A 20,056-nucleotide genomic window follows, 5' to 3' on the forward strand; every position below is an offset into this window, starting at 1 on the left:
AACAGAGACGCCGAGCACGTTCCCGAAACGCGCCTTGAGCTTTTAAAAAGCTTTTATTCGTTATGGGGCTTAAGCTCGACAAACACTCGCGATAAAGTTATCGGTAAACCACTTTGCGTCTTGTAGGTTTGTTAAAACTAAGGAAGAGCTGTGATTTTATATCAATTTTTGAGGATGATAATTTATCGGACGATGCTATTCGTCATAGTCGTCTTGACGATAATTAGAAAATTCCAGCGGCGGGTTATACAAGGACCCTGCCGATCGTTATTTTATATTGAAACTGAATTAAATAATAAAGTAAAACCAACGAAGAAATGGATAACGTACACAGGTGTCCGGTTCTGGAGTTTAACGATCTCGGTAACCGTAAAAGGTAGGAAGTCGGTTAAATAGGACCAAAGTGGCGCAATTTAAAGTTGAAAGATATGCCGTTTCGAAATTTGAAAAATTCTCACGACCCTCGGAGGTATTCGAAAAAAACCGAAATTTAAAAAACACATGGTTGCATTGCACGTTTTTATTTTTTCCGAGATAAAACCGTTTTACCTCTACTTTCCGCACGTTCACCGTTGCGCCACTTCGTACACTTCCAGGAATTTTTCTTCGTGTTATGGACGTCGCATCGGCCACGCAGTTCCCTGTATAACGATCTTTTTGCGAAGAATCTTTATTGACGGGTTAAATCGGATTTTCGGCATTGGAGTGTGAAAAAAACAATTTTTTTTTCAGCGACGGTGTCATTACCGGTCGAAACTTGATATCCGTTAATCGTGCAGTAGGAGACTTGGCCATCAGGGCAATCGAGCGATGCTTTCAACGGCTGAAGATTTGGTGTCACTTAATTAAAGACGAGCAACAAATTCGCTCCCATTAACACATTTCTTCGCAGACGGGTATGCAACCGGCCACGAAATTCCTCGCGAATATAAGGCCAGTTTGGCATTCTTACACTTCCATAACGGACCGTTAATAATTTAGCGATCGTTCGAAAAAATGGCGAGACATTTAATTACGGGCGTAAGAGGCCCATTTGTGCCAAAGAAGGACAACAATCGCTCATTAATTATCTGTGGAACGAGTAATAACCGAAACCAAATAAGGCGCTCCAAACCCGCATAAAATACTGGCGGTGCATTTGCATCCCATTGTATTTTTATGTGAAGTGTCATTATCACCTTTTCTCGAAGTGTCTCAATTAGGCGCTCATTTGGACGCAATTAGGGGCCGTAAAGATTACATTTATACTCCTTTTGTTGCTGTTAAGTTATTTAAATGTATCTCTCCGCGCACGTTATTAGACGGACAAGTGGATGCAATTTCTTGCCGGCTCACACTAATTTTGTTTTATTATTTACGACCTCTTTTTTTAACAGCCTGCAAGAACGCGAATGGAGCAGGACCGATATCAATCACGAGGAGTTGGACCGAATGAGGTCAAATCTAAAGAGGGACCGAACCTGGAATTGGAATCTGACGTCCCGAAAACTACCGAAAACGGTGAGTTGCAAGTCCATTCGTCCATCAATCTTCCACTGAAAGATAATCGCCCGAATCATCTAAAGATATGACGCCAGAAGTATACGAACTGCTCCACAAAAGTTGAGGATATGGCCAAATGCTAATGAATAACAAATAGCACGCTGGTAAATACATTTTTCTCGCATCATTCTTACAGCGATAACAAATAAAATGGATAAAAGAGTTACTTCGCATTTTTCTTTAACTCTCAGATTCCACGCCACCTGGGTGGTTCTCGTTACTCCACTTGGTTGCGCGAAAATGTTGGAAAAATGTTGTAATGGTTCGTAGAAATTCAAACTCAAAAGAAAAACACAGGGCTGCAGGCTGGATCAAAACAACAGGACCCTGCCCAAGTGTTCCGCGTTTCTCAAAGTGTGATATCCAGACTGTCGGGAAAGTTTCAACAAACCGGCAACGTCTGCGCAAAGGACAACCGAAGAAAGCCTTAGCTGCGCAAGACCGGCTGATTACAGTTTCCACGCAAGAAGAGCCCTTGTGGCCCTGCAGGCATTTGGCCGACAGTCCAAGTTTCCATTGAAGCAATCGGTAGAAGACCTAAAGCTGTAACTCTCGGGACCCCTTTTAGGAAGAGTCCCCCTTACCCAAGAAAATAAACTTAGAAAACTAGAGGGGGCAAGAGGGCACGTCAATTGGGGTGAAGAGTGGCGTTCGGTATTTTTGACGGACGAGTCCAGATTTAACCGATACCCTGATAGTCGCTCTTTTGGTGCCTGGACAAACCCTGGAGCACGCAGAAACTTGAGAATTATACAGGAAATACATCTTTTAGAGAGGGCACAATAGTGGACCGGAGCGAACTTCGCTATGGTGGGAGAAATGAGTTGTATAAAAGAAATATGATTACGCAAATCCACGAAGAGGACTCCAACAAAACTTTGCCAAATTTTCAAGCTGCCATAGGAGAAAATTTCTAATTTTTCTACCATAACACCCGACCGCATCGTGCAGCAATCCTTACAGATGCGATTGAAAATGTGGGTATCGAACGTTTACCGCGTCCATCAAAATGCCCCGACCTTAACCTCATTGAACGTGTGTGGGAGATGTTGCAAAAAGTGTTGAAGAACGTCGACAACGCCCCCAAGCAATTCCATAGCTTCGTGAAATTCAGTCACAGTTAAAAATTTATCACAAGACGGGATTATCGATCTCAATGAAAGTATGCCAAAAAGGTGTGAGGCAGTAATACATTTTGGAGGAGGACACACTGCGCACTGAATTTCTTGTTTTTCCACGTAGTTTCATAAACCACCGAAATAATAGTGGAATCCCATTAGAAATTTTTCAATTTTCATCATTTGTTGATGTTCAAGTTAGCTCTGTTTCTGTCGACACCCTGTGGAAAGTATTGAGCAAAGATTGGTAGCATACTGAAATATAGACCTTCCACTGTATTATGGCAAAAAAAGAAAATTCCGAATACCTTTCTGATTGTTAACAATTTGCAATTTTGCAGATATCTGTTACTGTCACTTTCAACATTCAATTGCTCATACATATCTTGAAAACTATAAATTCTAAAAATACCTACGTATTAATAACGTTTAATGAAAATTGAACGTAGAATTCAAAAATGCAATAATCGTTAAGGTATTCGCATTCGAAAAACATAAGGTTGCACAGCTTCTTTTTTTGACACACCTTGTATAAATGCGTATAAATGTACCTTATAAAATCCTACAAATAGCTGTAAAAACCATAAGGCCGTAGTCGCCCGACGCGCGCTTGGCGGACAACCCTGTATATGTACTAATAGTCTCGCTCATACTTGGTATTTCGCTTTCTCGAATTTTCCATATTCGGTAGAATCTAATCAAGTTGAATGCCAAGGAAATTTAGATTTTATTAATTTGTTATTCCCTTCCCGATAAAATTCTGATTTTGGAATAATATAGTATAGATAAAATTCGGTTTATGAGCTGTCGATGCTGTGTTCGACGTGATTCCCTGCGTTTTCGATCGCTTTTATCGATTTTTAGTAGCTAACAGCAAATTTTTCCTTTCGCCTTTTCACCTATTAAGTCCTCTTGGCACGATCCTCCATTTTCTCACATGGGATTAATAAATGTGAGGTCTCAACTTCGATCGACATTGGAGTTTTCAGTCTTAAATCGAAAACCCGGACCCACAACAAAACGTACATTAATCAATAAGCGCAATCGAAAACTCAAGGCAATTTAAAACCAGATAATAATCAAAAACTGAACAAGAGAGATACACTATTAATCCCCTCTAGTTTTAAAGGCCCGTTTCACGTTCTATACTCCTATTTTCCGGGGTTCCCCAAGAAAAGTAACCCTGCAGCTGTAGTACCAGGAAAGCTTTGTTACACCAAATTCGTTTATTGCGGAGCGCGCACGATAATTTTTCGAAGTTTTAATCCTTTTTTTCGCAATGCTGTTGAAAAAAAATGGTGTAATTAACACGTAAGTGTTCGCTGCACCAGCTACTATTAATCTCGTTTTCTGTTATCTGCCAATTAAAATATATTGACTTCATTATTTGCGACGTTAATACACTCGTTCGTTAAAAGTCCGTAGTGGTTCCCGAGTTATTTTACATAAACATCCGAATGGGTCTTTTTTCTTGAGAGATCTGGCACGGCCGTGTCTTGAGGTTAACAAAAAGTGAAATTTTACATGACGATTACCAATTTGTAGCGTGTGAGTGGCATTGAGTCCAGGATTAAATTTACCTAGAAGTTGCTGCAACGACTTGCTTAAACTAACAAACGATACCATTTTATCCAGAGAGGTTAACGTTTATTGCTCTATAAATCAGACAAACAATATTCCACGAGTAGCGTCTGATAATTTTTAAATTCATGTTGTATTTTCAGTGTTCATGGACGTGTTCCATTTCACAATTTGCTTTAGGAAGTTGGTGCGGTATATCGGGACGAAATTCACCACCGAGGGACAACGCTTAAAGTGCATCTCGCTCAATGTGAGGCTCACGAGTTCCCCTAACAGCTGAGCGAGAATTTAATTCAAAACGAGAAAAAATATGAGCACGTGTTTAATAGGGTCGTGCCTGGGGATTCTCATAATTGTTGCATTAAAAAAGACCATGAAGCGCTCCTTGCATTATTTTCTTTATGTGGCTTACAGGGAGACGCGAACGAGTGTTTTGCCTCACCGCATCAAAAAAGTGATTTTTTTTTGTTTCGAAGGTTAAACAAATAAGATAAACGAAACCGCAATAGATCAGCCTAAACAAATCAACAATATTTTCAATCGCGAGGTAAAAGCAAAAAAAAAAAAAAATAACGTTTCAGTTGTTATCGTGTGCACGCTCCGTTTATTTACATTTAGTTGTTTTTGAACACTTCAAAATTTAAGCTCTTGGAGCCGACTTTATCAGTTTTACGTAATGTCATTACTGAGAAGGTTGAGTACATAAAGTACTCAACATCGTTAGGTTCCCAATAAAAAGAAATTGTGAATCCATTCAATGTTCGAGGGGCTTGTTTTCGTTCGGCATGTCTTACGTCAATCCTGCATTGAAACCGCATATCGTTTTATAGTTAAAAAGTTAAAAGTTGAGTGGTTTCGAAAACGATCATCATCCAAACCATTTAATTGGGCACAGGTTTATTAAATATACAGGGTGTCCTCGAATTACGTGGCCAAAATAATACCGCAGATTGTTTGAGTGAAAATAAGTCGATTTAACTAAACTTCCCTCAGTCCAAAAGTTGATAATTATGGAGCTACAGGGTGTTAAAGTTGAAAAAAAAATCACATTTTCTTTAATGTCTTTCGATTTCTTTGAGTTAATTTCACGCAAATATGCAGCGCATTAGAATTACGCGTTTTTCTCCAAAACCGTTGCTTCTAGCGACGTCAATAAAGTATACCTTTTCTAAGTATAAAAGGTAGGGAAAAAGGTTTTTAAATACCAAAATAATATACACCGTGGCACGAAAAAGTTACAGATATTTAAATGTGTCCTAATGGTCGCTTGTGGCGCCCCCTGGAAGAAACAACTAAATCGTTAATAAATTTGAATTTCGTATCCTAAAACACCCTCAAATATGAAATTTCGTGAAATTAACTCAAAGAAATCGAAAGATATTAAAGAAAATGTGATTTTTTTTTCAACTTTAACACCCTGTAGCTCCATAATTATCAACTTTTGGACTGAGGGAAGTTTAGTTAAATCGACTTATTTTCACTCAAACAATCTGCGGTATTATTTTGGCCACGTAATTCGAGGACACCCTGTATAATAACTTTTATAGGCCCCATTCCTCCGTGAGAACTAGTGAGATCGATATCTGGAGATAGACACAGGAAATGGTACAATGAGATAAGTCCCATTCCCGGATTAAATTATCGTGGATATGGTCCAGAGACCGCTTTCTCAATCGATTGAGACCCAACACGAAGTGTTGCATGTTTTTATTTCTCGCATAGAGTGGCCCACTCTCAGCGCAGAGCTAAAATGGCCTCACCGTCGCTTATGCCCGAAGGGTTGGCTGAAATACGATACTGAAGGCGAAAATTGGAATGATTTCCAGAGAAATATCATGGATCGGTTGGTGCAGATTCGAATCTTGTTAGGGTGGGTAAAAAAATATGCGCACATTTCCTGAAGAAGCGAGGAAGCATACCCTGGAAATAAAACTTTCAAAAATGGAAAATTGTGGGATTCCGAGAACCATCCGAAAGCCTTTGAAATGGGAGGAATCAAGAAAAATAGTACATGGAGGCCGGAGGAATAGTGATTTTCAAAGTTTTCGAGATAGTTTGTATCTAACTTTAGACGGAACTTTACTTTCCAAAAATCTTCCAGTTATCATCTTATCTTTTATAGTAAGTTTCACTTTCCTCCTCAAGTCAAAAGTTTTTCGGCCGTACCAATGATGGATGCGTGACAAAAACAATAATTTACAAACTGGACTTAAACACATTAGCTTTCGTTGGATCAAGTTCTGTGATAACGTTATTTTTGCCGTTATCGTTTATCACTGACTTCGACACTTAAAGCCGGCTTAAGCCCTCGAAGTTTAGACCAATTCTCGAAAAAAATATACTTAATACAATTTCACGCCGTATGAAACTTGATGGCCCTTTTCAAGGGCGATCAGCGGCAATAAATGGGAGTCCCGAAGAAATGGTTAACGACTGAATTTTGGAAAATTGCCAACTTTATAGTATTCTACAGCTTAAAATAATTCCCACATTCTCAGGTACCAAATGCTCTGACCATTTATAGTCCGACCCTGCGCTATAGGATATTGTATGTAAACTTGATTCAAGTGTACTTACATATATACTTATGTATGTCAGGTTTTTCCAAAAGTTTATCAAACATGGAGACTCATTGTCATTTGTGTGCATTGGCAAAACATTGCTCTTGACTCGAAAGGGGGGATTTGGTGTCATGCGACTAAAAAATATTCATAAGACATTTAAATCATTTTTTCCTATCCCGTGCCACTGTTGTAAGGCTGGCTTAGCGCCCGCACAGACTGAAAAAATCTCGTTTTTTAAGCGAAGGCTGTGCGCCACTATAGTCTAATTAAAGTTACTAAGCTTGGAGAGTAAGGCTTTCGGAATAATTTAACTTTTCAGAATGTTTTCCGGTCGTTTGTCGGCTAAAATTAAACATGCCCAGCAAGGTTTTAAATTGAATTAGGTTTCTGTGGAGATTGTTTTTGAAATTATCGATTGAACGGATATTATAAAGTGCCTATTATCAGTACATGCCACTCAACCCAAATTTTTCTTCGATAACATCAGTCACCTGAGATCTCGAATAATCTTCAATTAATTTGCCACTTGCCACATAAGATTTTTTTACATTTGCCGCTTTTTTAACTGCGATAGGACCGAGGCGGTGTTATCTTTATAAATATTTGCTTTTTGCTAATGTTAAACTAAAAACCGTACAAATACCCAGGCGCCTCGTAACTTTAAACAAATAACGCACGTTTCTGAATAGGGTAATTTGTGCTTTTGCCCCTGCGAGATTGACTAGCAAAGACATTTGGGAAATAGCAATTCGAAGGACGAAATGGCAATAACGTGGTTATTAACGCATCGCTCAGTAAGTCCCCTGTTTAACTAGGAAAAATATATACTTTTTTAGATATTCGAGTTTATTCGTCAATATAATTTCCTTTTCTCATTCGAAAGAAATATTTTTTTAGTTCACTCGAACAGTTCCGAACAGCGCTCCGAGTGCTCGACGCGTTGTTTTTGGTCCGGCGCACGAAAATACCGCACCCACTTCGAAAGTGACATACGCATGCTCAAATTTTCTTGCAAAAATGTTACCGCACTCCCCTCTGACATTTTTAAGGTGTCGGTCATTTGACGTAACTCCACTTTACGATTTTTCAAATCTATTTTATGGAGTTTTTTCATGCTCTCCGGGAAAAATAGCAATTTTGGGGCGACCGGAGCGTTCGGCATAGTCAGTGTTCGTGCGACCGCGTTTAGGTTCCACATACCAGGTGATAATAGTTGATTTTCCCGGTGCGGAGCACCCATAGCGCTTATCAAGAGACGAAATTCCTTAATTTCCATTATTTCGAAAATTGCAAAACTAGGGTCACCAAAACCGCCCCAATCTATAAACTAATTGTCGGAATGTCATGAAATTTTAACGCGTACCATCTGAAGGTCGGTACTATCCAGAAATCGCATGGGTCTGTTTACAGCGTTGCCATACGCGCGTCAATCCGTAAATGTAGATGAGAAACGGTATTAAATTACGATTTTTGAATATGTAATGGTGGGATTAGCTGCTTCAGACATCATTTTGGCTCCGTCCTCGTTGGCAGCAGCAGCGTAGCTCTCGATCAAATTGGCCAGCTTGAAAGAGCGTTGGAGAGCGTAAAGAGGGCTCGTAATCGCCGAGCCTCGTTCACTTCATTTTACAAGTTTTACTCCTAATACTACAACATGCTTGACGCCATTCAATATTTTCCTATCCGCATTGGTGATCATTTCAAGACAATCTTACTCGATTTCCTTCCGAACGCATCTCGTCGCGAAAAGTCCTACTCAGTGTCCTATGTTGATGATCGTAATAACATTTCAACTTATTTGAACGGTAAAAACATTAGTCCAACGGACTACAAGCCCCACTACCTGCTTCGAAGTGAAATAAGGTGCAGTGGGGCAAGTAACGGCCCGGTTTTTGTCGAATTCCGATTTACACTGATTCGTATATTTTGCCATTCATATAAGTATCTGTTTGTTTTTTTATTTAATATATATCAATGGCATTCTGGGTAGTTGTTATTTAATTAAAATAAACAAAAGCGTGAAGTTTTCATCATGAAATTTGACATTATACGAAATTGTAAAAAACAGGTTAAGGGGCAAGGGTAGAATTTATATTGACTCAGCTTCAAATGGCTTTTTACCGCATGAAAAATTTAGTTTAGCTCACCAATTGCGCACTTTTAAATAAAACATGAACTTTTTTAATTGAAAAGTAAAAAGTTCAATAGTTAGAGAGGTAAGTTAAACATGTTGTAATATATACTAAATCATTTTGTTGCGTAAAAAGCTATAAAGTCAAAAATTAATTGTTAATTCCAGTTTACCAGATTGATGAGCATTATTAACGTTCGTCAACACCTCTTACATTCATATTGCCTCTTTTTTAAACCTCTGTTGCAAATGTCGCGCACCCACTGCATACAACTAACGCATTAAATCTATTGCCGATGGTCAATATGTAAAGGCGCATTTACAGATGGTACACAAGTTGTTGTAGTTATCAACGTTGTTAGATTATATTATTATGCTTGATGGATGTCTCCATTCCGCTTTAGCTGCGTACCTCTAATTGCCCTTTCTTTAACTTCTTTGACAGTTGTTACTTTCGCTCCCGTTGCCAGTGTTTTCTTCCCTGCATTTGATTGAATATTCGATGTGCCTGCAGTCTAATGCGTACTTGCCCCGGCGATTAGTCTGCACTGCGCCATATATATGTAAATATCCCCGGGGTATTAAAAAATAGGGTTTTTCTTCAAAAATATTAAAAACCATATAGGTTTCTTCTTTTAAACGTAAACTTTTATTGAGAATCTTTATACCCATCAGAGTATACAACTCGGAATTGGATATTTCACTAAGAAACAAGGAACTTTAAATGGGATTCCGTACTTGTACGCAAATTTCTGTTGATGCCTAACCTAACCAATTTACTAACACGGAGGAAACCCACAAATAATGCACTACATATACGTTGTTGGATTGAAATCGCTATTAAGGAGATATCTAATTATTAACTAATGAATTTTTATTTTTATCACAACACAAGGAACATGACAACGCACTTACCTCACTGCACCTTAGTCAATTTTCCTAGCTTGGCCATATTCAAATGTTACTCCCCTTGACCGAGAAAACTACAGTTCAAAACACTTAACTTTTTATTCACGTGAGGAAATGTAACGATTGAAAGTCTCCTTACATAAAATAACAAATCAAACAAGTTTAATATGTGAAAAAAGAATAACGACATTTTTTGAATATCTAAACATAACCCTATTTTCTTGCAAGGTTGCCGCTTTTGTATGCGTTTTAGAGCGTCATGTTCTTCGTTCATCGATTTCAGCGGTAAAAATGTGTTCTTTCGAGAACTAAACTAGTGCTCCTTGTTATTTTTTTCCCGGTTTTATTATTATTTTCAGTGTAACGCCCAAGTTTTTAAACAGTCAGCGTAAGGAGCTTCTAGCATGTATGCTACGTATTAATTTTGATAAGATGTGGCATCACTGCTGATATTAAGCCTGCGACGTGCATAAAAAGTTACATGATTTGAACCATACGTACATATTTGTAGGTATTTTTTTAAATAGTTCGTTACCTTACAGCGATGTGGTACGTGCACTTGGTTAACTACGCCTAGCTTGAGGTATTTAATGATAAGCTTTACTATTCCCCTAAATGTTCCCATTTGCATGAATTGTGTAGGTACGCAGTCATTTTTATCGGATCGATATATGGAAAATTGCCTCGGTTATTTTCCACTTTTAACGACTCCATTGTTTCATTTACGATATTGACGTTGGCAATCGTACCATTGCAAAATGGACGACTTGTCATTAGCGGCCTTAAATGTAATATGTATATGAATTGGAGATATTAGAGTAAAAGGTAGATAGCGTTTAAAATTGTTACTATCCATATTACCTACTATAATTTAAAAGTGATAGTAATTTAAACAAAATTAGATTGAAATTAATTATCTAGGCTTAAACTAGGTGCCTAGACGCTACTGACGACCTTCTTGACCTAGTCCAATGAATAGTAAATTGATGTTACAAAGTATTAAGTACGCATTTACCAAAGTGACCGTCATTTGGCCAATGTCAAGACCGCATTAATTATCGTAGTAATTCCTTTTAAGTTACCATTGCCATTAAATTAAACTACCTTAAATTGTGACAGATAATTATACTATTTTTTAGAAAAAAAAACTGTATGCAATTTGTAACTTAAGTTCAGAAAAAAAAATGGTAAAAGTGTAGGGAAAATTGCGTGAAAAACGGTCTAATTACGCTTGAAATTGACCCTAATCAACTAATTAATAAGATTATTTAAATTTAATTAGCACATGTTTGTATTGTCGGTCATATTTTATTCCTGCTTACACAGGTTGTCTAAAACAGAAATTGGCGATTACTTTGACGAAAATTTATTACAAGGTACAAGGAACAGCTCTCAAATTAAATTTACTCAAAAGATAATTCACCTTCAAGAATATTTGTTTATCTTATTTAAGTGCGTCCACTGTTATCACTTTCGAAACTGTGAGAGTTACAAAATGTGAGAAAAATCCAAACTTCGGGGACTTTTTTGCGATGGAATTCATGATTCTTAAGTCAATGAAAACTTACTCATTTTCTAGGTCAAAATAATATATTTTTTACATTACAACCTTACACGTTTCGAAACTTAAAGTCGTGATATATCGTGGAAATGCAATTTCCAGTGTCTTTCATGCGACGAGAAAAATCCACATTTGTACGAAAAAAAGGAATTGGTATCGGGTTATTGAATTGGACGCCAAATATCTTTTTTTTTTTTTAACTTAGAATGGTAAATTTAATTAAGAATCATGAAACGTATCCAACGGTAAATTCCTCATGTTTACCTAACTAGCAATTTGAATTGAAGAAATCATGAAGCGCATCGTTGGAAGGCATGTTTGGCCAGGACGATCTGTAATATTGTTGATTTTTTTTTTAATGAAAGAATTCGGCATGCTTTATCCATTACGTTTTATCCAAATTTTTTTGTCATTCATCATACTTCATGTTTTACGGTTAAAAGTTCATAATAAAAACCTGTTCTTAGCATCTATGTAGGTATAACGTAACATTCTAAATTCTTACACGCCTGATATCTATTATGAGCATTTTTCTTGGGTTTAAATATTAATTTAATAGTCTCAATTATATAAGACTCAGGTTTACAATTATCTGGCCTTCTTTAATTGGTACACATTTTCTAACTTCCCTAAGAAAATTGAGCCTAATTTGTCAACAATCTCACCCGGAGGTCCTTTGGTATAACTGATTAAAGTCTACATTTAACATATTATTATAGCAAATGTCTTTCCTATTAAAATTATTAAATCGAAATTGCCTTAGAAGTATTTAATTTTAAATTTGCGTCCTATGATCTGATAGATTATATATCTCCCTAGTTCCTGTTTTATAAAGTTCCAATTATTACTCATCTATGTAAATTACATTAATCAAACTATCACCGCCTCTCGTTATACACGTTGGTTCATCAATGATTTGCTTTAGGTTGAAAGTATTAAACAACGATTTCAAATGTTTGGACTCAGTGTTTTTTATGAGAAAATTTATGTTTAAATTATACAGCCAAAAAAAGTAAAATCATGTCACGATGGCAAACTAAACATAAGACTTTCCGCCACCTTCAAACGTTCGTGTCTACCTAATGGAGGTTTGGAGATGTAAACCTCTCAATTAAGCGTTTTATTTAATGAAAACCTGTCTCATACCAAAGATATTCAAGTCTCACGTCGTTGCTCAACGGGATAACTACAAAAACCACAACTGCATTTTTTTTATTTTTTTTATTTAAAAAGTACATGTTATGGTGCCACTCCACGCCTTTATGAACTTTCTATCCCTAGGAAATGTTGTGCTATGCTAAATGAACAGTCAGCCATATTCATGTGATTCGACACGATCCAAAATTATTAAATAAAAATTATTAGTGAAAATTCAGATTGTTGAATTCATGCATTTTTCCTATCAGGCAGGTTTTCTGAACACGCCATTAAATTTTTTTGTACAAGAAGTGCACCAGTGAATTGCAAGAACTGTCAGTCTTGCGAAAAAAACTACTTACATTTCTTGCAATGCAACCTGTACCATCCCATCGATGGTGAATGCTTCCAGTTAGAAATCTGGCCCCAAAGGTGAGGATTTACCAGCGATGTAGGAAAAAAGCACATAACAAGCAATTGCTTGCATCACACTGAAGTGGTTCCAACTCCTTGGATAGAAGGCCGCCCTGCAATAGTGTCTCTCCGACGCCATTTTGTAGTTACAGATGCGACTTGCGTCGACGCAATGAGCGCGAAAGACGCGAGTTATGATAGTGAGGTTATTTCTTCCAGTCACACTGCTATGGGTCAGTAAGGCACACTCGTCAGCAAGATGGAACAAACAAAGAATGCTACGTCCTCTTCTTCCGAAGGATTAGGATTTTCGAGCAAACTGGCTGTTTGAAATTTTAAAATGAGAAAGCTTGATCACTGATTCAACCCTGCAAATTACTTTAGCAAACGGTAGGCCACTCGAAGAGTCGATAACTAGAAAATCATACACGTCAAAACGACCTTGCCCACACGTTGCGAAGAAATATTACCAAGAGCGAAGGTTGTTTGTTGTTGGTGTGTCACGTTCCAACCACATATTGCTAAAGATTAATTTAGTGAGTCACCCAAACACCCATTATTTGATTACCGTTTATCTGCCATGACTGACCCATTCTAACCACGTCATTTTATTACAGAAAATTCTGGTAATTCCTAGAAAGACTTTCACTGAATTTATGATAAATCTTTCGATCTAATAAATATAATTACGTGCGTATTGCAGACGTTATCAGCCATCGTGATGGTTTCCAGAAAATTGATGATTCTAGAGATGTAAATAATGTAATGCGATTAAATTTTGCACAAACCCTCTCAAGTGAGGAGCTCATTAGGCGGTTCATTTGTCACTCCGTCAACTCTGTTTGTTTTCAGACTAAGGTCAGCTGTTTTACAATAGTTACACGTGTAGGGAAACGAAGCATTATTTACAATAACTCATGCCAAAAAAACTGGTGCCAGCTTTTAAGAAAAAAAAATTAAAGAATATTCACGCACTTTCCAGTTGTCTTTCGCAATTTTATCTAACCAAAGGAACAACTTACGAGGATAGTCCCAAAAGTACCCGACCTAACACTTAAAGATTTTTTTTTTAATATTACATTATTTCTCAATATTCTTCGAGATTGACACATTTTTTCCACCGAATCACTTCTTCCAGTTTGGAAATCGAAAATAATCTGAGGAAGCCAAATCTGGCGAATAGGGCGGGTGGGCGTACAAAATTAATTGATATTGGCCATCGCAATGATGGAAGTGTGAACTGGTGTGTTGTGTTGATGAAACAAGACTTTCTTTTTCGCCAAGCTAGGTCACTTTTTCCTAATTTATTCGCTTAAAAGCTGCAATAAATTTGTATAATTTCCTCCGTTTATTGCTTTTCCTTTAGACGGGTAGTCGATAAAAATTATCCCACGTACATCCCAAAAAACTGACGTCACCACTGTTGGGTGAATGACGAACTCACGTTTTACCCATGGTTACGAATCGATGCAAAAGCTAGGCTTTATTGCTGCAAAACTATGCCAAACACAAAACTGTTTCTATTCATCTTGTGAACATCTTTCTCATATCCAATTATTTGGTCAAAATGCGATGTCCAACACTTTGTGAAGTACCTATCTTCCGGTACAGTTTAGTGAATTTTAGCCACGATTTCTGGTGAGGTCAGATCTGGAGAGTCATTGGGTCGACCACTGAGGAGTTTGTTTTGGCTGCTCGTAGGACCACGTTTAAACTCTTCCACCCAATATTTTACAGGCGTTAACGCAGGACCAGATTCGAAGATTAAATCCTCTATCGATGATCAATTTTTCTATATTCACAAAATCTCTAAAAAATGAACTTAAAGTAACGTAGCACCCTCAAATTTTAAACATAAGGTTTTTAAGGTTATGTCCTTGTAATATAGGTAAGTTTTTAACAAAAAAAGAATGCCATCTATATGTCAGACAAGATACTTCGGGGATTATCCTCGTAATTCCTTGCAAATGTTTACCGCTTAGCTTTACAACGCTTATCTGACTAACTCAAATCGAAACCCAACTTTCACATCCAAATCATCCACTTGTGTTGATACATGGATAAAGAGCATGATACTGTTTACATGACCCATTCCATTGCAAACATTGCTGATTTTATGCAACAATTCACTAGTGGTGTGATCTCACGACGGCACTTTATTATTTGCTTAAGTTGATTCAGATAACAGCATTCCATTGATTTAGCAGCCATTGTTAGAATTTTACATAATTATTTCATGAGTATGTGACAATTAAGTGTGGAAAAAGATATGAAAATCTCAGTGGGAGTAATGCACATATCTTCTTGCAAGTTGGCAACCTGGAGATCGTCGATCATTCTGTGAAAAATTGTGAAATTCTGGAACTTAATGGTGGGCGAAACGTGTTGTTTTGATGATACGTAACCAAGTATCCATGTTCCCGAATGTGGGACATCAACTGATTACATTATTAATAGATCACTTCGAGATCTTTAACTTTTAATGCACACACGATCGTTAGGAGGAGAAATCTAGAATTACCTAAAGTCACTATCAGCACTGCTTCCACTTCAAAATAGATATCAGGAGATAACATTTAACATCTTTCCTGTTAACACTACCAAAGAATAGCTTGTTTGCCCACAATGACGCATTCAGGAACGTGCTTGCTGCTTTTGTTGGTTTCCCACGGTATTGCACACGAAGACAGTCTCGGTTACAACAGAGGGCTGATTGTCTTATCAAAAGGTTGTTAAAGGAGAGGCTGTTGGTCCAAGGGTTTCAGGAATGTCTTATGTCAATATTAGAGCACGAACGTGCGGTTTCAACAGTTTCGCGTATCACGTATCGAGTTATATCAGCTAATTGGGACGACCAATAGTGACTGTCTTTCTTGTAGTCATTGCCAAAATATTATTGGTATATTTCTGCGAATAGAAATTGTTTAATAGATTTCGTGAGATGAACCGCTGACATCCGAATTGTTTTGCTGAACTGCGCTTGTAAGCAAAGGTACGGTGGTTTCGTCCAAAAACGATGTGAAAAAAAATTTCAAACCATGAATTGGTTGAATTGATTTTATTCAGAAAGTGTAAATGGGATAATAGTACTAACTAGTACTACTAAGATAATATCAACACGTTTCTGGCCAAGACTAAATGGAAACCAATTTTGTTTAGTGCATGCATGTCGCAGCCAAGTTCGACCTCAAATTCGGCTTTCACATTTGTCCTACAAATAATGAATTAAGTCTCGACATACGAGCAATGTTAGTAGATTTTTCCACAGCGCACTTGCTCTGAATCTTTTTGTTTACACCCTTTCTCATACAATAACGTATAATAAAACGAAAAAGTTCCTGTGTTAACTCATCCCTACTTTGTTATGCAAACTTCCCCAGATTTCGTATACATGGTATCCCGAAATCAGTGAAAATATATTCCAGTAAGGTATTCCATTTAAAGAAAGACCATATATACGGAAATTTTTCATTCCCAGATACCTTACTTTTTTGAAGTTTCTTCTTTCCACTCCTATTTTACGGACCATTTAAATTTGGAGCGTACTTACTTTATGCCTTACATTATATTATATTCTATTGAATTGGATGGACTTATAGCAGTCCGTCATTGAGACCTCAGATCTTTTGTGAATCTGAGGCGCCCATCAGCCTTTACTACTCATCTTGTTCGCTTTCTTCATGAACCTGACCATCTTTCCAAATGTCCTCCTGTTAAAGTTTTCTGTTCGGATTAGAGCTCTACCGGACTTATCCAACTTTTCTCTGAGAATTACGGGCATGCGCACAAAACATGCTGCTCAGTCTACTCCTTCTCAAACAATTCGTTACAGATGCTCATTCCGTGGAAATGACTCAAGAACCTTGTATAAAGCAGTCTGGTAATTCCTATCTATTGTCTGTTTAACTGTTCAAGTAATTGGTCTCTCTTCTTGGATGGTCCAGTCAGGACTTTCTTGGAGTGTGGCATAACCGGTAGAGTATTCCAGTGCTCGTGGAACTTCATTTCGTTTCTCTTTCTGAAGCTTCGCTTTTATCAAGCAGCGGGAAACCTCTAAAGATGATTCAGGCTTTATGCTGATTGATGGTATCCATATGTCGGCATCATTCGATTAAGCTCACCCAAAGCCTGTCCCCTAAAACCTCCACGTTACCAACATGGCGCACCACGGTGCTGTGCTTTTCCCTGGCATTCCGACAGGGCTCCAGCCTCTCGTTGTGACTTCCCAGAGGTCGGCATAGTGGTGGAGGTAGTCTTTTACTTCCTCGTCGACCGGACTATTATCCCCGTGATACCAGTCGAATGTTAGCGAAGACGGTTTACGGAAACACGCACGAGTCGCTATATTCGTCACCGTTAAAAACCGGCTAACACCGAGCTTCTTCAACCATTAAACCCTCGGCAAACTATAAGAACTGTTTCACACATGCAAGGTTATTATTCAAACAGCCTTGTTTATTCGGTGAGGTGAATAAGAAACCTCACTTACATGGCTCTGGTGTATATGAAATGCCTTATTGATGTCTTCATCTTTCGACCGAGTAAACGGTGCCGTTAGACAGTCGCTGTGTTTGCGTTAATCGGCGCCAATTCATACGGCCCTTTCATATCATTTAAAAACTACCTAACATCACATGGTATGAGACCCCAAATGAGACTTCTAAAAATTAGTCAGTGGAAGTGGTGAAAAATTGCGCTTGTGCATGTGATATCTAATCTTTATTGTTTATAAATTTAATATGCTGAAACAAAATCGACACTGATTACAAATAATTCATTGGATAGACAACTATTAAATCGCTCATTGTGCGTCGTAAAGGAAAAGTCCTAACTATTATTTAATGTGACCAATCCTAATACGCCATACCTAATTCGCACTTGTAGCATTAGGTATGGCACTCGCATGCGTGACTCGGCCTACCACTTCGTGGCAATAATTCTCATGGCTGGCAATGGACGCTCATCCGACACTAACCATATAAGTAGGTCTCTAATGACCTACCGAAATACTATCGTAAAACTTTTGCCCGACTTAAACTTATCAAAATCTTTGATTTCAGCGCTTCAAATAAAACGTGAGCACATTGGTCATGTGACTTTGATCTAATCCGGCGCGTGACAACTTCGTCCGTGAGTTAAACAGGACCGCTCAAGTAAGTATAATCGTTTTTGTCACGTCGCCTCAGTTTATTGGTATCGACGAACGGTTGATCGTTAATTCACCCCGAAACCACCCCTAAACAACTCCAAACCCAATCTCCGACCTCCAATCGATAGGAGCCCTAATAAGATCAAACTCGAAGCCAAACAAGTGTTCGACACGGTCCATATTCTTATGTAAAAAAATCCGTCCAGTACATTTCTGGGCGTGTGCAAGACAAAGAAGGCCGACGACAGAGACGGCACGAGGGCAGCTGCACGCGCTAACTCTGCCACAGGTGGCCGAAGTGTGGGAAAGATCAAGCTCCCGCGTTTCCCACGATCAAAAACTACGACACATCGTCATGACTACACACCTGAACGACCTATAAAATGGCCTCCCCTACCACCAGACCGCTCATTCTGTTGTCGACTTTCGCGCAGTACGCTTCGAACTGATACGAACCATTCTGGTACTAAGTCGTTCGCTTTCGTTCAACACGCGCCAAGTTTATAGTTCAGTGAAAACAAAATGATGTCAACTACAGTTGAAGAGCCACAGCCAATATCCAGGACCTACCAGTACCGGAAAGTGATGAAACCGATGCTGGAGAGGAAAAGGAGGGCGCGAATCAATCGGTGTTTAGACGAGCTCAAAGAGTTGATGGTGACTGCCCTGCAGAGCGAAGGAGAGAACGTTTCCAAGTTGGAGAAAGCAGATATCCTAGAGTTAACCGTGAGGCATCTGCACAAGCTCCGAAGACAACAACGCCTCACTTACAACCCCATCATGGATGCGGATCGCTTTCGGGCCGGATACACACACTGTGCCAATGAAGTATCCAGGTGTTTGGCAGCCACTCCTGGGGTGGACGTGCACTTGGGAACCAAGTTAATGACCCATCTGGGACATCGCCTCAATGAAATGGATAAAGTGTCCCCTTTAGTGATCAACGTGTCCAACCCCTACACCCCACCAGGCTCTCCAAACCTGGAAAGTTCCACAGCTACCTCCACCGCTTATTCGTTGCCTCTAACGCCCGCTTCCTCGACTTCTTCGAGACAGACCCCATCGCCCAGTCAACCCATTGACTGCACCACTACGGGTCTACTAAAAGTGGCGATGCAGGACGAGAAGGTGTGGCGACCTTGGTGAATTTCCATTTCTTGTATGTGTTTGTTGTTGGAAAATCTCACGTGCTCGTACAGTCTTTCGACAAAAATTGTATAAAATTTATGAAGTAAAATTTGCTCAATTAGCGTGTAAGTTCTCTGCAGTAGAGGTTTAAAGCTTTAATTTCTCCTAGATTTTAAATAACGTATTAGCGATTAAGTAGATAGAGAGTTTTCATTTTTTATTTTAATAATAACAATAATTGTGATACATATTTGTTAAGGTGGTACCTGTGATTTTTGTACTAATGAGGCGTCGGCCCATTTTTTTGTAATGACATGGAAATGTATTGCAACATCGACTGTGATACATTATGTGTAATTTTTTCATGGTTGAGTTAATTTTGATAATAAAAAATAACCATTTGTTGAACCTTAAATCTATTCTTTTATTCCTTTGCCGCTTAAATCGGTCAAATCAGAATTCGTTAAAAAAGAAGGGACAAAAGGTATTAAGTACATAGTGAAATATCGACTAAAGTTCCGTAAGACTAATTATAACTGCAGGCGAGAATTGTCAATAAATCCATAAACAACTCCAAAGAACATGGTAGTACTTTTTGGTGCCAGATCATTAGAGAAGATCTTGCGGCGTCATCTCTGAACGGATGCTCGAACTAAACAAGTAAGGTACTCTTCTGTGTGCTACCATTAAGCGAAATTTAGCAGAGTTTTTGCTTAACGTTGTCGGTTAACGGGTAGCAGGTATCAAATGGTCTAAATAATTTTTCATAAGGACATACCACCTATGCAGAAAAAATAGGCAGCATATCTCACGTGTAATTGG

General features: G+C 38.3%; 1 protein-coding gene across 1 annotated transcript; it reads left to right on the top strand.

Moving 5' to 3' along the window:
* Window positions 1–10,315: 10,315 nt before the first annotated feature.
* Window positions 10,316–19,649, top strand: LOC136346494 (enhancer of split mgamma protein-like). The gene is made up of 2 exons (XM_066295686.1): window positions 10,316–10,428; window positions 18,018–19,649. Exon 2 carries the CDS (start codon window positions 18,629–18,631, stop codon window positions 19,250–19,252), a length of 624 nt encoding a protein of 207 aa, XP_066151783.1. The 5' UTR covers window positions 10,316–10,428; window positions 18,018–18,628; the 3' UTR covers window positions 19,253–19,649.
* Window positions 19,650–20,056: the final 407 nt, after the last annotated feature.

The sequence above is a fragment of the Euwallacea fornicatus genome, chromosome 23, assembly GCF_040115645.1.
Source record: "Euwallacea fornicatus isolate EFF26 chromosome 23, ASM4011564v1, whole genome shotgun sequence".
NCBI classification, from domain to species: domain Eukaryota; kingdom Metazoa; phylum Arthropoda; class Insecta; order Coleoptera; family Curculionidae; genus Euwallacea; species Euwallacea fornicatus.